Source organism: Apaloderma vittatum, unplaced genomic scaffold (genome assembly GCF_000703405.1).
Source record: "Apaloderma vittatum isolate BGI_N311 unplaced genomic scaffold, ASM70340v1 scaffold3311, whole genome shotgun sequence".
NCBI classification, from domain to species: Eukaryota; Metazoa; Chordata; class Aves; order Trogoniformes; family Trogonidae; genus Apaloderma; species Apaloderma vittatum.
In genome coordinates, this window is record NW_009699444.1 from 3,597 (window position 1) to 20,415 (window position 16,819).

At 47.6% G+C, this 16,819-nt stretch overlaps 1 protein-coding gene across 1 annotated transcript in view; it reads left to right on the plus strand.

Annotated features, from left to right (window-relative positions):
- Window positions 1-312: 312 nt before the first annotated feature.
- Window positions 313-16,819, plus strand: part of LOC104280642 (collagen alpha-1(XXIII) chain-like) — a 165,137-nt gene continuing 148,630 nt past the window's right edge. The window contains 1 exon segment of the mRNA XM_009878355.1: window positions 313-424. Coding sequence (XP_009876657.1) covers window positions 313-424 — 112 coding nt within the window.

A 16,819-nucleotide genomic window follows, 5' to 3' on the forward strand; every position in this document is an offset into this window, starting at 1 on the left:
ACCATTCCTGCCACCGAGCACGCCCAGACCATGCTGACATCTCAACACACGGGACTTGTAGTAGCTGCTCAGGACGAACCCAGCCCGTGGTGGCTCAAGGGACTTCGGGGATGTGCAGAAGGTCCTGCCCCGCACCAAGGTTTTAGACTGGCCACTGGCTAAGAAATAGTCAATACGTTGTGTGCCACTGTAGCGTGGGGCATTATGCAAAGAGGCTGAACAGAACAGGATGGAACTATTACCTCTCACTGGAAGGAAGCGTGCTGGATGGTTTGGCTGCTGGCATGCACGCGCGCTCCACATTTAGACAGAATGCATTTTCTAAATGGCTATTTTTATTCCTCCTCTGAACAGAAACTGGGTGAAGGACTAGCAAAGCTGCGGACGGCGAGAGAAGCCCCGTCAGACTGTATGTGCCCCCCAGGTAGGTGCAAATGTACCCGCACGGCCAACGCCAGACTGCCGGGGAGCCGCCTGCTCGCTGGACTGACGCTGCCGAGACCCCCCTCGCCTGTTTTATGTTTCTCTGTATAAAGGGAAATGGATTAAGAAGTGGGGTGTGGGGTGTTGGTTTTTTTTATTTTTGTTTTTTTCCCAAACTGAAGCACTCTTTTGTGCTCGAGGTTGTTAACTTCTTCCATTGCCTTGCTTTGGCCTGTTTACAGATAAAGGAGTTTGAGGTTTGGACAAAAGCACTGCTTGGCTATAAGAATAAAAGCGCAAATAGCTTTACTCAGTTGTGAGCCCTGGGTGTTGGGCCAAAACAATTTAGAAGTAGTAACAAAATCACTGGGGCTTAATGCAAGTGTGATAATTAAAAGCTGCAGCCTCTCTGCCGGTTAGGAGGGTAGCGATTTCGGCTGCCTTGCACTATGAAAGCTGTCACTGATTGTTTAAATTTCCTCCCAGAGTTTAATGAACTTCTTAAACTGTCAAAACTTCCTGTTCTGCTGTGGAAGTGCATGCTCCTTGGAAACAATAAACAGCTTAGATTAGTTTGTAAAGGGATCTCATTTATAGCACTGCTCCGTTAAGTGCTCTGCTGTCATTCTGCACAGGCACTTCAAGCCTTTTCTTTCCTTGTTATTTTTTTCTCTTCACAGAACTACCAAAAGATGAGTGAAAGATGTGCAGTACTTTGATGGGGGGAGAGTGCATAGGCATGTTGCAAAGCCTTGCAAGCAGCAGATAGTTCAATTCTGGTTTTAAAGAGAAAAAAAAATCCAAACCTTAAATGCGACGTGCAGATGCTATTAAGACATTGTCTGTTAAGACAAATGGGCAGTCCCAGTTTTTCCTGGTATCCTGGATATAAATCCGACCAGAAGTAGTCCACGCTCACAGGACAAAAAAGTGGACTTTTCCCTGTAAGATTTTGTGTAATAACCTCAGAAACATTTCAGTAAGGATGCTCTTAAATGTGTTGCTGCACTCGTGGAAAGCTCTTGGGGGTGTGCTGCATGTCCCCACTGCCTTGGAACCAAACCCCATCAGCTGAGACACAAACATGCTTATTTTCAGCTGTTTGGACACCAGTGGTCAAATTAGTTTTCTCCCTTCTGATGTGGAGACCCAGCTGAGTCCCTGAGCTTCACGGGGCTCCGTGGGCTGAGTCTCGCTCTGGTCTGTGCAGCCAGGGCACTAGGGGTGAGCTTAAGTGGCCGAGGGGCTTTCCCTCTGCTCTGCAGAAAGCAGTTGGGATTGAAGGGGCTCCTTTGTGGCCAGGGAAGTCCCAGTTCGGTTCTGGGTCACTGAGTTTGCCGGTCACTGCGTTTGGGAGATGAGGGGAAGAGAGGAGGGGGAAGGTTTTCCCACGTGCTGCTGAAACACTTGTTCCAGTCATTAGTAACAAATGTCAAAGTAATTTGTGAGCCGAAGGAAGGAGAAGTGATTTCCTTGTGGGTAGGAAACGTTGCGTCGGCGGCCGATCCCGGCTGCCCCCGTCAGGGAGCCGAGCGCTGTGCTGAGGCGAGGATGTGATGCGGGGCTGGTGTGAAGCCTTTCAGCTATTTCTGAGGAATCTTTATGCGTGTTTCTTTTTTTTTCTTCCCCTCTTGCCTCTGAAGAAAGCTAAACTGCCTTCTGGCTTGCAGTTAAAGAGCTTGGTCAGGAAACCTCCCAAGAGCTTGTGGTCCTCACTGGCAGTTGGTGCAGAATTAACAGATTTTCTCCTCCGGAAACCTTGCTAAGCTTAAGAAGGCTTCCTTCTTCTCACTGGATTTAAAGCAAGCCCACTGAGGAGCTGTCAGTGGTGATGCTGTCTGCATCATCGTGCCAGTGACATCTCTCCCTCAGTGCCTCTTTGGGAAGAGATGGACCCACGGGCAGTGACAGGAACAAACCATGTCCTCAGAGCTTGCCCTAAACAAGACCTGATTTTTCCTTTAAAGTGAGTCAGTTTGGGGGTTTGATGGGGTTTGAGGAGGTGGGGGTTGTTTCTCAGGGACTGCTTTAGTCAAGCTGAATTGCCACACATTAAAAGGAGACTTGCAAGTTAGATGAGGGTCAAGTTATTTGGCTACAGGAAAGCCCTAAATCAGGGCTTGTAAAACCCAGAAACCGAAGAAATAGCACTCCCCAAAAAATCCCACAACTGATAAAAACCCAAACTGACTCATTTTGTGCTTCATGCCCTGCAGTAAGTCATGTATTTGGCTGTAGGGCTCCAGTGGGTGGTTGTAAAGCAGCTTGACTTCTCAAAGGGGACCCTCTGGGCATTTTGGGGCAGATGGAGCTGTGGGGACCTGGCAGAGGGGTAGTGGGGCCAGTGGCCAGCAGAGGGGGCATGGCTGTTTCACCAAGGCCATGGAGACATACCAATTGTCAAGGAAAAAACCCCAATTTTAAAAAAAATTGTTACTACTCTGTCTCTGCAGCTGGGGATGCTGCTAAAAGGTGTCTCTGTAGTTGCTGTCCGCATCTCTGTTCTGCTTCGAGTTGACTTATTTTGCTTTATTTATTCAACCAAAGGACGAGGGCGCGATGACAACAACTTCGTGTCGATTTGGCTCCTTTGTAGTTTGGGCGTTTCTGTGGCTGAGGAGGAGGAAAGCATCCTTGGGGGTTTGGGGCAGCTGGACCAGGAGCAGGTCGAGCTCCAAAATGCCGCGATGGAATGGGTTGGTGACCCCGCTCCTGCGAGGAACGCGGCGTTTTCTCTCCCCACAGCTCTTTGGGACGGGGCCGCAGTGGTTGCGTGCTGCTGGGGCCGGGCAGGCCCAGGACGGGCTGTCCCCATGTGTTGGCTCGCTGTGAAACAGCAGCTCAATATTTCAGTTATTGTCATTCCCTGAGCCAGGCCTGTAATATTTTGCAGAGAGGCCGCTCATCCCCTTACGGTCAGGCTCATTCTGGGGTGAGATCCTCACATTTTACTGTGAGATAAAACCCAGCAGGTGCAGGAACACACGTTTATAGGGCATTTAGGACAGCCTTCAGCTGATGAGCACTTGGAGGTGGGCTGAAAGCAAGACTAAAAGTTCACACTTGCAAACACTTTTTTTTTTTCAGTTGTGTAGTCTCTGCTGACTTCTTATTTTTTTTAAAGGAGTCTTTTTTTCTTTTTATATCCCTTCCCCACCCTTATATTTTTAAGCGCAGTCTTTTGAAACCTGAGGTGCAAAATGCTCTTGTTAAATGCAGCATTTGCCACGCCAAAAGTCTTTCAGGGTCTGTGAGAAGGACCCTCCAAAGCTCGAGGTGCTGGATGCACCGTGCTAGAACCTGAGAACAAACATTTCCTCTTAAACTTCCATCTCTTTCGGCTGCTCTTGCATTGAGGATTCCTCAACATATGCGTCCCGCTTCCCTGCACCTTTTCATTTCACAGCACCTCCCCAGGCTCTGCCCTAACTCCCAGTCTCCTGGCTGCTGCCTGATGCATCTCCCTGTCTTCGTATTGAATTCATGCCGAGACGGTGTCGGATGCTTTTGAACGTATGTATATATTACAAAAGAGTGTTAAATGTTCAGTGTAGTAATCCAATGTTCCAGTTAATATGTGACAAATATTTCCCAATAAGGGCTTGGCAGCGGGAGGAGCGCGGGGGTACTCCAGCCTGCGGGACGGCGAATTGCTCCACGCTCAGCAATTCAAACCATGTGTACTCGGCGAAGCCGATGGTTTCAAACCCTCCCTACCTCTGCAGACTCAGCAACTCCAGAGCAGCTCTCTTTCTGCAGTTATTTTTTTTTTTAATTTTAATTTTTTACCCTAACTTTATGTCCAGGGATCATTTTTTCTCCAGCTTGCTGTGGAAGTTTGACATCCTGCTTTCCCAGTGGCTTGAACTATCTGTCTGATTTTTACGGGTGTAAATGCTTTCTTCAAGTGTCACTCCTATCTGCCTTCTCCCCACGTTGTCTCCCTAGGTAATTAGCACCACAGAATTTCCCTAATTGCTGGAGATCAAGAAGGAGAGGGCTCTGCTTGCTTTGTAGTCCTGACAAAGGGCAGATGTTTTCCAGGAGGCCAAATGGGATGCGTTGAGCTCTGCTAAGCTGGCTCTTTGTTTCCCATGCTAGCAGCTCACTGTTACTGCTCTCCTTCTACATCTTCGGTGTCTGGGGCTGTAGTGCCGCGTTTCTGAGTCAGGAGACCTTCAGGATAGTTACATAGATATGGAAAAATATCAAATGAAAGCAAGTATTTCATTTTTTTTTTTTTTTAAATAGTGGTGGTCTCTGCTTTTCTGAGTTGCTTGGCATCTACTGAGCTTAGATGTCTGAAGTATTCCTTACTGGCACCCCAGGAGATGCTTTTCTGCCTACTGAAACCATTACAATTCCATATTTTTCTGTAATTTCCATGATTTAGAATAAGACAAAGAGCTTTACAACATCTTAGAGTTTTAAAATGTTTCCCATACCCTGCCGGTCACTTCACTTCAGCAGGGTTTACTTTCTTGGTCTGACTTTGCCTGTAGGAGGCTAGGACATTATAATTACAATATTAGTGTAAACAGGAATTTTTTTTGCACTACACTTACAAACATAATCAGAATTCTCTCCTGCATGGAAAAACCTGTGCCAGGATTTTTAAAATGAGCCAGAAGCCAAGCAATGAAGCATCTAAATAACAAAGAACAACTAGCTGGGAAGGACTTTTGCCATTGAAATGCAGGCACTTTCTGCTTAATGGGGTTTTGAATCTTATCCCTTCAAAACCAGGATGGCAGATCTTAGCTTTTGGCAAACTGCTCTTTGAGCAGAGAAGTGACTGCTGGCTACCTTCCATCAGCTCCTTCCTGGCGACCCTTCTCCAGTCCCTCTTGGATATTTGCGGAAGGCCCCGAGGACATCTGGAGCCGGGTGTCTGCACGCCACATGTGCGGGAGCCGCCAGCCGCCTTCTCCCGGGAGCTACCTGGGATGGGCACGGACACCCTCCAGCTTCTTCCTAGAAGGTCCCAGAAAGCAGCCCCCGCAGAGCGGTGGGCCCCTGTCTCATCCTTGGGAACCTGGAAGCTCTGCTTAAGGAGTTGTTTCGTGGTTTCAGGACTGGGTTGGTGGAAACCCACGGGTCGGGAGATTGTTTTCCTCAGGATGTGACAGATGGAAATAAAGGGAGGAGAGGGAGTTCTCGCTTGGTTTGGTATCTCCTCCCAGCCCTGCGACTCATGTGGTGGGTTGTGGGTTCAGGATGCCAGCCGGCAAGGGGAAAGGAGCCCGAAGTCCCTCTGGAACAGAGACAAATGGTTTTCTCGTGGCTCTGTGGGTCACCGTGTGTCCGGAGAGGGTTGCTGGCACTGCGGCAGCAACTGGGTATGTCATGGCAGCATCAGGGGGACCTCTGCTCGCTCTGGTTTGCTTTTCTTTATTGCAAAGACGTTTGGGGCACTGCTCCACACCGCTGTTGGGGAGCTGGTGGTGGTGGAGCAGCAGGCAACAGCCAGGTGTGCAGCAAAAGGGAGGTTTGAGTCTGGGAATTTGGGGATTGCTCTCAGACTGAGCTCCCCAGCGTGCTGAGCATCCAAGGGAAGGCACGTCCCCTGCTCGACACCCATCCAAACATCACCCTACCAGATCGGCCGCTGCGTCAGCCAGCAGTGACATTTAATGTCCTGCCGAGGTGACATTAAATGTGGGATGTGGCCAGGACTTCCCGAGGCAGGAAATAGCGTGGTACCAGTGTAATTCCCAGAGCTGGCAGCACCTCTGACACGGAGTCAGAGGCCGGAGCTGAAAGGCAGTCTGGCCTTAAAACCACTGGTGCAGGAAAATGGGCCGGAGCCATCTCCCAGCGCGACCGCAGCAGTGTTTATCCCGGTGGCATTTGGTGCAGCTCCGGCATTTGAGCACGGAGGCCCAGAGCACTATACCAGGAACCAGCCCTTTCCCAGCAGCATTCATCTTTAGACCACTTCAGCAAAAATTAATTAAAACTGGTGACATCAATGGGAGAAGGCTTTGAAAATTTATTTTTTCTGAGCCTGCCAAAGTTATTTTGAGTGTAATGAAAACTACAAAAATAAACCTGATGACCATATCCTCTGCAAGAGGCTCTGTGTAACTTTATCTTTGCCTCGACATATGAAGTCATTTATCTAGGCACAGATATTTTTTGCTGCCAGCCCCTTCAGGGCTGCCTTACCAGAGAGGAGGCTCTGAAGCAGGTTTGTTCAGTGTTCATGGACTCACACACCTGGGAGCTTCCCACTGGTTCCCAGTTGGTTTCCTCCTCTTTCTTGTTCAAACGATGGATTAATGTCACCCATGTGAGCAGCCACGTGGCTCTGCAGAGCTGGTTGGCGCGGTACCTGCTGCGTCTCCGTGCCATCTCATTGAGCTGGTGGTGCTGTCATCTCCTGTCCACCCCGGGTTTAACAGGATGGGAAGGTGTTTCAAACCCAGTATGCTTTAGGTTGATCTTATTATTCCTGCAGTGTTGACAGAAGCAGGTCTTAGCACAGAGATGAAGTGAACACACAAATGCTGTTGCTTCATTCCTCAGCAGATGCTGCTAAATTCCCACTGCTCTGGCCTCTTTCAGGGGGCACCAGCCCAGGCAAAGGCTGGACAAATGGCCCCATCTGCCCCACCAACCTCCACCCTTGGCTTCCTGCTTGAGAAGTCCCAGACTATCCGTAAACCTGGAGTTATGTGCTGTTTTGCCATTCAAAGACCAGAAATGCTGCTCTTACAGTCATTTGTTTTACTTGGGATGGTTGCAGTGCAGTAGGTGCAGCAACTTTAAAGAATCCAAATATATCTCCATCACTTGTGTCACTCTAATAAAGGCTGAAGTGAATCCCCAAGGGGCAAATCTGTCAGTAGCTTTTGGGGTTATTTTACAGATTTCTGAGCAAGAGAGTCCCTTTCAGCTTTTGTTAAAATGAATTTCCTCGAAGGAAAGTATTCCTCTGGACTCAGTAGCATGCCTTCATGTTGCTAAATTTGCTCATGTTTCGACCATCCTATTTTCACAGGAGGGAGGAAGGTGAATTAGAGAGTGAGACCCTTAGTTGGCTGTAGCTGAAAGTCCTGATAGTATTTTAACCAAGTAATTATGCTGTAACAGTTGCTCGCTGAGAAGTGTGGCTCGTCTGGCTTACGAGGATCAGGGTGTGAATCCAAATCGCAGCCACAAGTGTGAATCTCTGTGCTTCTCTCTTGTCCCTCCGCTACCCAAAACACAAGGCAAGAATCATTCGTGCCAGCTCAGATCATACGTAAGGCTCCAGGTGTTATTTCAGACATAAAAGCAGAGAGGGATCAGGAAACTTTTGTCTCTTTTCTCAAAATATGTGCCACAGTTCATTGAAAAGATGCAAAGAGGTTAAAGGGGGAAACTGTAAATACAGTGAATAACCACCTGGAGGTCACACCTCCAGAGAGTCTGGGAAAAAGATGTGTTTAGATCTTTAAACAGCAGTATAACAGAACTTCTTGGGAAGTTGTCTTGAGCGAGCTGTTCAGTTAAGCTGGTGGTGGGGAGGAAGGAGGCAGGTTTTCTCTTGCTGAATGGTTCCATTGCGGAAGCTGCAATAACCCAAGTGAGTGGGAATTTTACAGGATGAAAATCCTACTTTCGTCAGAGTCTTTGGTAGCTGCTGATCTTGGTGCATCCCAGTTCTCAATGCTGAGCATGGACCAGGGTTTACTGTTCTTGCAGCAGCTGACTCTCTAGATCAGCAGTGACATTATTTAACTCATCTGACAGGTGGTGTGACACCAGCAGGTTTGTCCCCAGGTGTGTATAAGGAGGTGGCAGTTCTCCTGCAGCCTTGTGCCTGAGTGCTTCTACACCTTCATGTTTCACGAAGCCAGTCTGGCTGTAAGGAAGCACTGAAGAGCTATTTTAAAAGCAGACCATGTGGAGGATTTGACTACAGGTTCGTTGTGAGGAGACTGGAAACAGAATTGCTGCAGTGGTGGCCCTGGGATCCCTGGGGTTATCCTGGGGTGCTGGGTGAGGCGGCAGAGATGTGGTGGCTGTACCTGACTGGGCTTGGTGCTGGATGTGCATTGACTGAACTGACCTCTCCATGTGCGTACGCAGGGTCTCTGAGTGACATGTCCTCGTGGTGACATGCTGCCAGACGTCACATGAGGAGACAGATTCAATCACTGATGGTTTTTTTAATTGCACCTGTCCTGCCGTGGTAATCTAGAGTAAAAAGGCTGAATTTCTTCCTGCTTTTCTAAATCTGACCCAAGAGGTAACGATTCTCGTCAGTTCCCAGCTCTGACCCCACAGTAATGCCACCACTTGTGTGCAGCGCCCGAGCGAAAAGCGATCGTCTCCACCCTGAGCACCAGCATGTTGGGCACGAGTATCTGCGTTAATGCAGGTCGCACTCACGTGGTTTGATGACCTAATTAAGCCTCCACCTGTTCTTCGTTTGTCACCAGTCTTTGTTTTACCATGTGGCAGAAGATAATGCTGGTGCCAAGATACTCCTGGGCGCTCGGATTTGGCAGCCTGTGCGAGCACAATGTGCTTCTTGGGTTTCATCCTTGCGGCAGATGGATCGAGCTCGTGGCCTTTTGTACAAGCGGGGCGAAGGGTGGCTGGAAATGCAGGGGGTGGCAAGACCTGAATGTCCCCCTGCCCACCAACACATGCTCATTTGCTTTTTTTAACACGACCTAGTGGGGCAAGAAGGAGGAAAAACTGCACATGTAGGATGGATTGCATAGTCAGGAGACTCACGGAGTGGGCTCCAGAGAGCCCTAAACGCTAATTTGGTGCCAGAAGTCCACTTTTTTCTACAAAGTGGAGTTGGGGAGCTATTCGTGAAGGACTTCACTTTCATCTTGTAGGGCTTACTGAGTCTTTGTTGGGGTGGGGATTTGGGGCTGCATTGGTTGCATTTGAAGTTATTGTTCATGTTTCTGGCACGCTTTTAAATTCGGTCTATTTACGTAATTATTTATTGAAAACATTAGGAGAATCTGGCTTCCCCTGCACGGTGGATTCCCCTTATGGTTTATTTTTTCAAAATTATTGCAATCATGACAATACTTGAAGGTCAAAAAAAGCCAGTCTTTACCTGGGGATGGTTGTGTAACACAAATTACATTTTAAACTCCTGAGCGACCCCGTGGCAAGAGTTTCTGACTCCCAGTGGCACTGGACTTTGCTCATCAGAAGGTCCTCTTTGGTGCAAGTTGACTGGGACATGGTATGTCAAGACAACTCCAATGGTGGACTTGGCTCGAGCCCACATGTGATGTTTTCTTGCAAGAAATCCCATTTGCTTCTGGCTCTTTGTAGCATGACCATGATTGCTGAGTGGACCTCTTAAATTTAAGCTCTGTGCACCATGTAAAATTTTTACCCCTGATGCCCCAGGCTCTTGGGCAGCTTCCCAGCAAGTATGACATGGAGAGAGAACTATTTACGAAGAAAAATTAAATAGGTTTGATGGAGCTTCCAACCATCTGTATGCTTGTGGTCAGACTTCTAAAAAAAAATCCTAGTAGAGATGAGGTCTATCAGTACAATACATCTGGAAATGCTTCTTTCTGGCTCGAGTTTGTCTGGGTTTTCTCCCTGTTTTGTGCTGTCTCTGAGCAGTCCCCGTTGGTGCTACTCCAGCCTGCAGAGTGCTTGGTGCAGGAGGATGGAGCAGGTTTGTGCTGCTCCACTGCTAAGACTGAAGAACTTGGACGAGATGTCGAACAGATTTTTTTTATTTTTTTTTTTTCCCCCAGCAGATCTGTCTGTGGAAGATGAGAACAGTTGGTATTGATATGATCTGCTTCATATTTTGGGAAGCTTTGGCAGTAACTACTACCAAATAATGATGCTTCTGAGTCCCTATTGTGCAAACATTTAAATATGTTCAACTGTGTTGCGCAGAGACGCTGTCGAGAGACTAATGCGCCGTCCCGGGGGGACCTGAGGGCACGGCTGATGGCAGAAACGGGTCCTGATAGGAACTGTAAGGAATGCATGTCCCATTTCTTAAGAGAAAGCCTGGCTTTTTGGCTACTGGCAGCTGCTGTTAGCTTGTCTGAAAACATCTGGTTGGTTACTGGAGGGGGTCAGATGGGCAACGTGCTGTCGGCAGGGGTTTGTGTGCTGTTGGTGTGGGCAATGATGGTCGTCTGTGCCGCGGATGCAGGGACTTCTTGTGTTCAGTTGTGTCTTTACATTTTTGTCCTAAACTTTGCATCCTAAACCACAGCTTTTCCAGCTCAGTCCTGGAGGGCTTCAATCAGGGGTCATCCTCGTTACTGGGGTGGCTGCTGCGTTTGAGTCTACCCAGGTGCTGCAGTGAAGGCAGAGATGCCGACTCTGGTCAGAAACTGAACGTGTTTTTCTTCTCTGCTACATTTTCTTTATTTTTTAAAAAATATTTTTTGGATCTATCCATTTTGTAAATGAAAAGTATATGACAGTCTTCCTTTAATTGCAAAGATATGATTAAATTCCCCAAGAAGGGGTGTTCAACTCTAGCTTGGGAGTTTATGCAGACTGCTTTGACTTTAAGGATAAAAGCACTACATTTTTAGGTCCTTGAGGGTTGCTTTAATGCGTACTAAGCCTGACTTTAAGGAACTCTGTTTCATTTTCAGAGTGAAAAGATTCAGTCTTTCAACTATTTCCTCACACAGACGTAAGGTCAGAGTGCACTGGTGCCTTGCAGCATCCCCGGGCGCTCGGTCGTGCCCCGGTGCCGGGGGCAGACAGCCGTGCTGGAGATCATCAGACACATGAGGTCCAGAGTAGCTGGAGGAGCAGGGGCACAATCAGCCCCCTGGTTGGTTCCCCTTTGGTTATAGTGACACAAAGTCACATTCAGGCCTCTGATAAAAGCCAGGCTTCTTCGCTTTTACACACACATAGCCTCGACAGGAAAAAAAAAAGAAAAAAGAAAGGCAGGCTGTGTTTTGTTACAGTGGGGACTTGGGATTTAGCAAGAAAAATCCCCCAACCTCACTTTTTTTAATTAACAAGGGGATCTGATGCCCTGAGGAGTTTGGCCTTTGTCACCGAATGCTGAAAATGTTTGCTCTTTCCTTGACTTTAAAAGTTATTTATATTGAAACTTTTAATGCAACTTTTAAAAACCCAAATGCATGTTTAGCAAGTGATGAAATAAGCAACATCTCCTCTCTTAATTGTATGCCTCACAGTCCTTTTTCATGGTGAAAGGAAGAGCAGCACTGACCGTCAGCCTGGGAAGCTGTGCCGCTCCGGGGCTGTGACCCTGGAGGTGATGTCCCTAAATCAGAGTTATTTTACCTGGTGTGCAAATCACCAATACCACACTGAGTCAAGATACTTTTCTTTGTTTCAGTTCTGCATCGAACAGAGTGCCAGGCGTTTTACACAGCTAGTACACCTTTGGGGAGACAAGCCGAGCTTCTTATCCAATTCTTTGATAAGGAAACACGCACAACAAGAATCACACTTGGCCACAAAAACTTACGTAACAAAAGTCCTTCTACACGTGTTCACATGGTTACCTCACTCCTTATACTGAGGTGGTCTTACATTTCTGTGCTCGTTATGCACAGGTGGATGTTGATTTTGGCAGTAGAATTAGGCAAGGTAAGGTTAGGACAAAGCATTTCTTTGCTACTTAGCCAACCCAACTAGCCTAAACCACAAATCAGAAAACTCCGTGACCAAGCAGTCTGTTAAATGTAGTTCACATTCCGTGCTCTGGGTTTGGTGGGGACTCTCTGTACCAGTTTCTGTGGTTTCAAACCAGAGAAGTGAGTTACCAGAGTGAGTTACCAGTATAACTTTTCGCTCTGTGATGTCAGAGGGACTGGGGTGAGCACCTCCCCACCTCACCTGCGGCTTGAGAGGCACCGTCTGTGGGCTGAAAACCCTAACCCTGAGCCTGTAGTGCCAGATTCTTCTATCATCCCTTTCCCATGCCCCACCTGCCCCCCAAGAATGACCCCAAAACTGGCTGCTGCCTCCCTTCTTGAGGAGCCAGAAGGGACATCTGGAGCATCTCTCCTTTTGAACATCTTAGGGAGGGGGACAGAAGAGGCAGTAGGGCCATTGCCCCTCTTCTTGCAAAAGGGAGAGTTACTGGGTGTGTGGTTTCCATTCCTGCACAGCCCATTAAGAAGCAGGGCTGGCACCTGCCTTGCTGAGAATTGTGTGCAGCTGCTGCTCCTGATGCCCCACCCTCATCCCAGGTGGGTCTGTGGGGCTCTTCCTGCCCCTCCAGCAAACCCAAGCTTGGTGGGCTCCTGGGAGCTCTCACGTGAATCTGCTGAGCTCTTGTGGGGTGTTTCAGCAGCGTGGATGGAGCTCTGGGCTGGCGGTTTCCAGGAGGTTGGGATGCAGCTCTGCTCTCTGTGGCTGAGGTGAGTCTCTTGGAATATGGTGTTTCTTGGGAAGGTGCAGTGAAGGGACTGTTTTTAAGTGTGTGCTCATGGAGATGTTAGTTGGGATTGCTTTGCAGCCTGGGAATGAGTGTTATGTATGAGTGTCTTTAAAGTATCTGAATCCCCTTGCTTTTTAAAATATAGAGAGGGGATTAAAATGTGCTGGGGTGAAACTCGTTGCAAGCAGGCAGGAAAGCGGAGGTGTGTGTGTATTTATGTAGACACGTGTGTATGGAAGAGCTCGTGTAAGGTCTGCTCTGTGGGCAGTTGTTGAAGCAGCCTGGGTGCTGCCTTGAGAAGTCTTTTCGGTTTTTGATGTTGGAAGCATAAAGCTGTAGAACAATTCTCTGTGCTGACTTTGTTGCAGGGGGTGGCATACCAGCCTGGGGGGCTTTTGGTTCGATCAGGAGCACAAATGTGGTTTTTCTGAAGTCTCTTTTAACTCATTGCCTCTGGAGCTGGGCATCTGCTTGTTGCAGACGGTGCTGTAATTGGTGGATGTGAGAAATGTTGTTTGTTAAAATATGCACCTTAAGGAGAAATCCTTTGTAGAAGGGTGAAGTGGCACAACCACAAGATGTTAAACCACAGGGTGCTTCTGAGGGGTCTTCGCCTTCCTGGCTGTTTTTTTGTTTACTTGTTTGGTGGGTTGTGGGGTTTTTTTTTAGTGCTTTGCTTGTGTGAAACATTGCTTTTACTCTTGAATAGTTGTAGAATCTCTGTGTATTTCCCCACCCTCTTCGAGCCAGCAGAAACAGCTGTGAGCCACCACTGGTAACCCAGCTTGTTTGTCTGTAAAAGAAGAGGTGAGTGAGTAGTTGAGACCCTTTGATTTGGCTGCTCTCTCAGTACTCCATCCCAGGTTCCTATTTTGTGGAGCAGGGGCCAATCCTTGCCCTTGGTCCTGGTGAATCAGTAACGTGGAGTTTGTATAAGAATGGCAAAACCAAGTGCTGGGTGTCATCCCCAAACCCTGAGTCCTAGAGGCGAAGAGGTTGTCCAGGCGGTGGATGGAAAGTTAGTAATTACACTAATTGGCTTCTGTCTGTGGTGACCTTTCCAAATTAGTTATGTGACTACACTATTGTCTTTGGGATGTTCCCCAGCCTTTGTCTTTTGTGTGGAATGTTTATTTGGGGGCAGGATGCAGTCAGGGAGGAAGGAAACATTACCTGGCGTGGGTGTTAGAGAATGCAAAGGAGAGGGATGGAAGCCCCAGCACAGCCCTCAAAACCAAGCCCAGATCTGGAAGGCACTGTGGACAGGCAGGGACTGCTAATTGCCCTCCTGTTGCTCACCTGCGCTGATGACCCAGGAGCTCATGGCTGTTGGTGGGGCTGGGGGCTCGGAGGTCGCTGCTGGTGGGTGCCAGCTTTTGGGTGGTCAGTGCCAAACTCTTCAACCTCAATGCTTGGTGTAAATTAGCAATAGCTGGACTGATGTAAAACGGGGTCCTGGGTTTAAGCCTGGGGCTGTACTTTTGCCAGAGAGCAACGACCAGCCCTAATGAACGGGGCCAGCTGAAAGTTGTGCCATGAGACTGATGAGCGACCTCTCTGATCAAGGCCATTTGCTGAACCTGTTTCTGCTCAAATTGGGACACACTGACAGGGCCTGTGGATGATACAGCTGGTAGCACCTGAGATGTCGAATAATAAGGCCTGTTACAAGCAATTTGTGCTTATCTGATAGCTTGAAGTGCAAAAGCTGGAAGAGGGAAGTGACAGAGGCTCAGCCGAGGACCAGAGAGTTTGATTTCCCTTTCCCAGCTGCCAGCGTTTTGATGGGGAGCCAGGAACACTGTGGGCTGTGAAATGTTTTTGTTTCGCTTCACTGGGTTTGTGCAGCCAAGTCTTAATCTGGGGCTGTCATTTCCAGGCAGGGAAAATGGGAGGTCTGTGATTTGAACCCCTCGTGGGACTGTTGCAGGGAAGGGGTCCTTCACAGCCATTATAAGAGAGGTAAATGATGCTGGAAGTTTTGGGTTTGGAGGGATTTTTTTTCCCCTTTTGAAAAGCTTTCCTTTTTTTAAGCAGCAAAAAAAAGAAGTGCTGCTTAGAGCCATAAGTGGTACAAAATGGGGCTGAGCTGAAGCTTTCCCGTGCCAAGCATTGCATGCAACTCTGATCCGCTGGAGAGCTTCTTCTGGCTCATCTAGGTAAAAATACATCAGAGACAAACATGTCCCACTCTTGTCTTTTTTTAGTGATCAGCCTAGGTGTATGAACATCGTTAATGTGTTACCATTTAATTCTCTAATTTCTATTCACATGCGACTCTTCAGCTCTCATCTATAAATAATCCATCTTAAGTTGTGAATAGTAAATTGCAGTTGTTTGCTCGTAGATATTTGTGGTTGGAGGAGCTCTCTTTGGTTCACTTGTCTTCCGTACCAGTTTATGTATCCTGACATGTCGTTTCCTTCATGGTCTTCCATCCCTCCTAAAAAGCATTTGCATATGAATAATTAAAACCAAAAGGAGACGAATCTCCATCATAAATGTCTTTCACATGGGTAAGATAGGATTTTGGTGAGGAAAGGTGACTGATGTAGGCTGTGATTCAACCATAGCAGCCAAACTGCCTGGACGTGACAGGAAACCTGCTCTACAGCTCCAGCCTCTCTCCCAACTCATCATCCCTTGCTAAATGCTCTGCTCTTTCTTGAATCCCCTCTCAAAAGAGCAGGAGGGGACCATAGCAATTAAACTAGACAGGAGTATGGGTTATTTTGTGGGGAGTTGCTTAAGGATGCTGATGTTTTCAGCAAGCCCGTCCTCCTCCAACAGCTGTCAGTGCAGCCCATCCATGCTCGCTATGTCCTTGTGTTACCTCAGGTTTTGAATTAATCCCAGGTCTCTCTGCTGTATGCAGCAAGTCAGTTTTAATTTTAAGGTAGCTCCTAATGGGAATATAACTTTAAATCCTTAGGTTGCAGTCAGTCCTGGTTCTAGCTTTTGTTGGTCAATACTGGTTCTGGTTATTGTTAAGATTTATTTGTTCTTTATTGGGATTGAAAGGTTTTTATTAGGACATAGAGATTTTTATTAGACTTGTGTATGCATTGATTTGTCCAATTGTTGCAATGTCTCTCGTTGGACAGATCACCCAGAAGAAGATCATATTTCCTGCAGGCACTTTAACTGTGTATTCTGTAATGTTGTGGCACCGCTCCTTAAATAGATTGACCTTTCGGTTCCAGTTGTGCTCTTTTCTGCCAAAATAATTTCCTCCTTAACTCTGGTTTACATTATCAAATCGCAAAGCCGTTAGTTCTAGTTCTCGGTAAGGGCGCTGCTGTCCAAATCAGGACTTCACTCGGGCTTAAGGAAACTCGTGATTATTTGCACAGCTTGAGGCAGAGTACTGGGGGGAAAAAGAGAGGCAGGATTGAATAGTTCCATCAATGAGAAATGAGTATATGTATATTTTCATTATTTTGGGTTTTTTTTTGATCCCAGTAACGTGTGCTGGGGGAGCTTAGGGTGTAGTGTCTATGTGACGGGGACAAGGCAGGCTGTGGACCCTTTTTAGGAAAATGCAGAGGTGCTGGCTGGCTCTGCTCGCTCTCACGGGGGGCTGGAGGGCTCCATTAAACATCATAGGTCTGTACAGGGACACAGTAGAACAGCCCTGGTCTGTGGCACCTCCTGCTTTGCGGGAGGGAATGTGAGGAGGAAATAAATCGATTGTGTTTTGGTACTGCCACCTAAATCCTACAATTTTAAGTATTCGCATTCTTGGGCTTTAATTGCATTATTCTGATGCTGGAAGCATCCTAACTCCAAATCTGCAGGCTCCGGTGCAGGTCTGCAAAAGCCGAATGGGAACCCGCTGTGTCAACAAGAATCATAGAACAATTCAGATTGGAAAAGACCTTTGGGATCATCGAGTCCAACCATTGACCCTACACTACAAGGTCACCCCTAAACCATATCACCCAACACCACATCTAAATGACACTTGAACACATCCAGGGATGGCGACTCAACCCCCTCCCTAGGCAGTCTGTTCCAGGG